Source organism: Bactrocera latifrons, unplaced genomic scaffold, assembly GCF_001853355.1.
Source record: "Bactrocera latifrons isolate USDA-ARS-PBARC rearing strain unplaced genomic scaffold, ASM185335v1 scaffold_179, whole genome shotgun sequence".
In the NCBI taxonomy this organism is placed as follows: Eukaryota; Metazoa; Arthropoda; class Insecta; order Diptera; family Tephritidae; genus Bactrocera; species Bactrocera latifrons.
The window spans coordinates 127,684-129,830 of record NW_017535285.1 but is presented as its reverse complement, the minus strand read 5'-3'; the positions used below and the strand labels follow the sequence as shown (position 1 = coordinate 129,830).

The following is a 2,147-nucleotide window of genomic DNA, read 5'->3' as shown; positions in this document are numbered from 1 at the left end:
AAATATATTAAAAAATAAAGTAAAAATTACAATAAAAAATATTTAAAAAGAATTGTCACTACGGGGGAATTCTTCAAAACTTCGTGGGGAAAGAAGGCCACAAGAACCACGACAACAACAAACGCTAGCAATCAAAGCGAAAAATATTCGAACATGAAGCTGTAATTTGAAAATAATGTTCAAAAATATGTGAGTATTTTTATATATTACAATAACAAGTAGTACCAAGCACGAAAAGTTCTTCAATGTTGACATTTGAATATAATTATAACTTGAACACGGTATATTGAGTTTGCCACGATGTTTGTAACACCCTAAAAAACGTCAGAGACTCTATAAGGTATATATATAAATGAACAGCGTGACGAGCTGAGTTCATTTAGCCATTTGGGTCTGTCCGCCCATCTGTTCGTCTGTACATATGCCAACTAGTTTCTCATTTTTTGAAATATCGTTCAGAAATTTCGCACCTGTCCTTTTTTCACCAAGAAGCTGCTCATTTATCTAAACGGCCGATAACGGCCCACTATATAATGCAGCTGTCATACACGAGATATCTTCACAAAATATGTTGTTTTTGTAACGGCAGAATTATGCCGAGTTGACAGTCCTTGGCCGGATGAAAATCAGGGTCCGTTCCGGTTTTCGTAGACCCGACTGTCGTGGGAACGGACATGGATTATTGTCTAAGACAATGGTTTAATCCCCGTAGAAAATATTCATATCGGATCACTAAAGCATATAGCTTCCATAGAAACTGAGCCATCGGAATCTAATTCTTGTATGTAAATCTTTTTTAATTGGCGAGATATCATAAAAGAATTTTGCGGTTTATTTTCTAAGGTAATGATGCAATATCCGAAGAAACTGTTCAGATAGGACCACTATATCATATAGYTGCCAAACAAACTGAATGATGAAAGTTAAACAGTGTAACCGAAGTTAACTTTTTTTTTTTTTATTAGCATTCGAATATATTTGCTACCATAACAGTGCAAATTGGAGTACGAAAAATATTATATATTATGTAGTACTGTATATAGAACGAATAGTATTATAGTCGGCTAAGACCTCAAAACCATTGTTTTTTCGTTCTAAATTTAAGAAAAAAAAAACGGATGATTAAATTCATAATATTATATAAAAATAATATAGAGCTAAAAATCAGGCGTAAAATTTATTGCAAATTCTTTAGATAAGATGTGCGGTAAAGTTTAGTCATTGCGTTGCGGTAAAGTTTAGTCATTTAGTAATTTTCAAAATACGTTTCGCTACCCGAATGGCCTTTTATTAGATAAACATATATTTCTTGCCAGAACTAACTGAAACATATGAAGTAACTGTATTGTATTTAATACTAACCAAACATATGTATGTGGTTTAACCGAGTAAAAAGTAAGTTCAGAATATTTATAATAACGTGGAACCACAGACCCCGTATGTATAATAATATTTTCTTTACTTCTTGCCTAAGACCAAAAAATAATCCTTCCACAAAAATATACAAAACTTACCTCTTTGCTCGCATACAAGACGCGCGCCAATGTCAAATCCGAATGCAAGCCACATAGAAAACAATAAATCGATGTACTGGCAGGTGTTGAAGACACGGAAGGCGTAGACGGTGGTGTAGTTATGGTTAGGCCACCATGACGTGAGCCATTTGGTGAGCTCGAAGTGATCATCGGCGAAGGTATATTATATCTGTAAATATAAGTATATAAAGTTAAATGAAAACGTATGTATAGGTATGTAAGTATTTGAGTTGTACCTTCGATGCTCCAATGGCACGCGCTCAGCATCCATTGTCTCCCACTGGCGTGCCAAATAATTCACACAATCCTTACAGGCAAGCACACGATTATTATTATCATTATTATTGGCAGTGTTGCCATTGCCACTTAGGCTGACATTATCACGACCATTATTGCTGCTGCCGCGTAAGCAGGGAAAATGCATGGCATGCGAATTCATATGTTCAGCGCTGGTGGATAACCACTCCATTTTATTGGCGGCGCAAAGAGTTTTGCAAATGTAACAACTGGGAGAAGTAAGAAAATTTTAGAAATTATTTTTATAATATTTTTTAACTCAATAAGAAATTATAATAAACTATTTTTATATGACTTTTCTTTTCAGCATTTTTT

At 34.3% G+C, this 2,147-nt stretch overlaps 1 protein-coding gene across 4 annotated transcripts in view; it reads right to left on the bottom strand.

The window, feature by feature from the left end:
• Positions 1-2,147, bottom strand: part of LOC108967163 — a 40,481-nt gene that overhangs the window by 22,411 nt on the left and 15,923 nt on the right. For all 4 annotated transcript variants that reach the window (XM_018930431.1, XM_018930433.1, XM_018930432.1 and 1 more), the window contains 2 exons: positions 1,772-2,041; positions 1,515-1,704 (listed from right to left, as the gene is read on the bottom strand). In XM_018930431.1, coding sequence (XP_018785976.1) covers positions 1,515-1,704; positions 1,772-2,041 — 460 coding nt within the window. The remainder of the gene's footprint in view (positions 1-1,514; positions 1,705-1,771; positions 2,042-2,147) is intronic.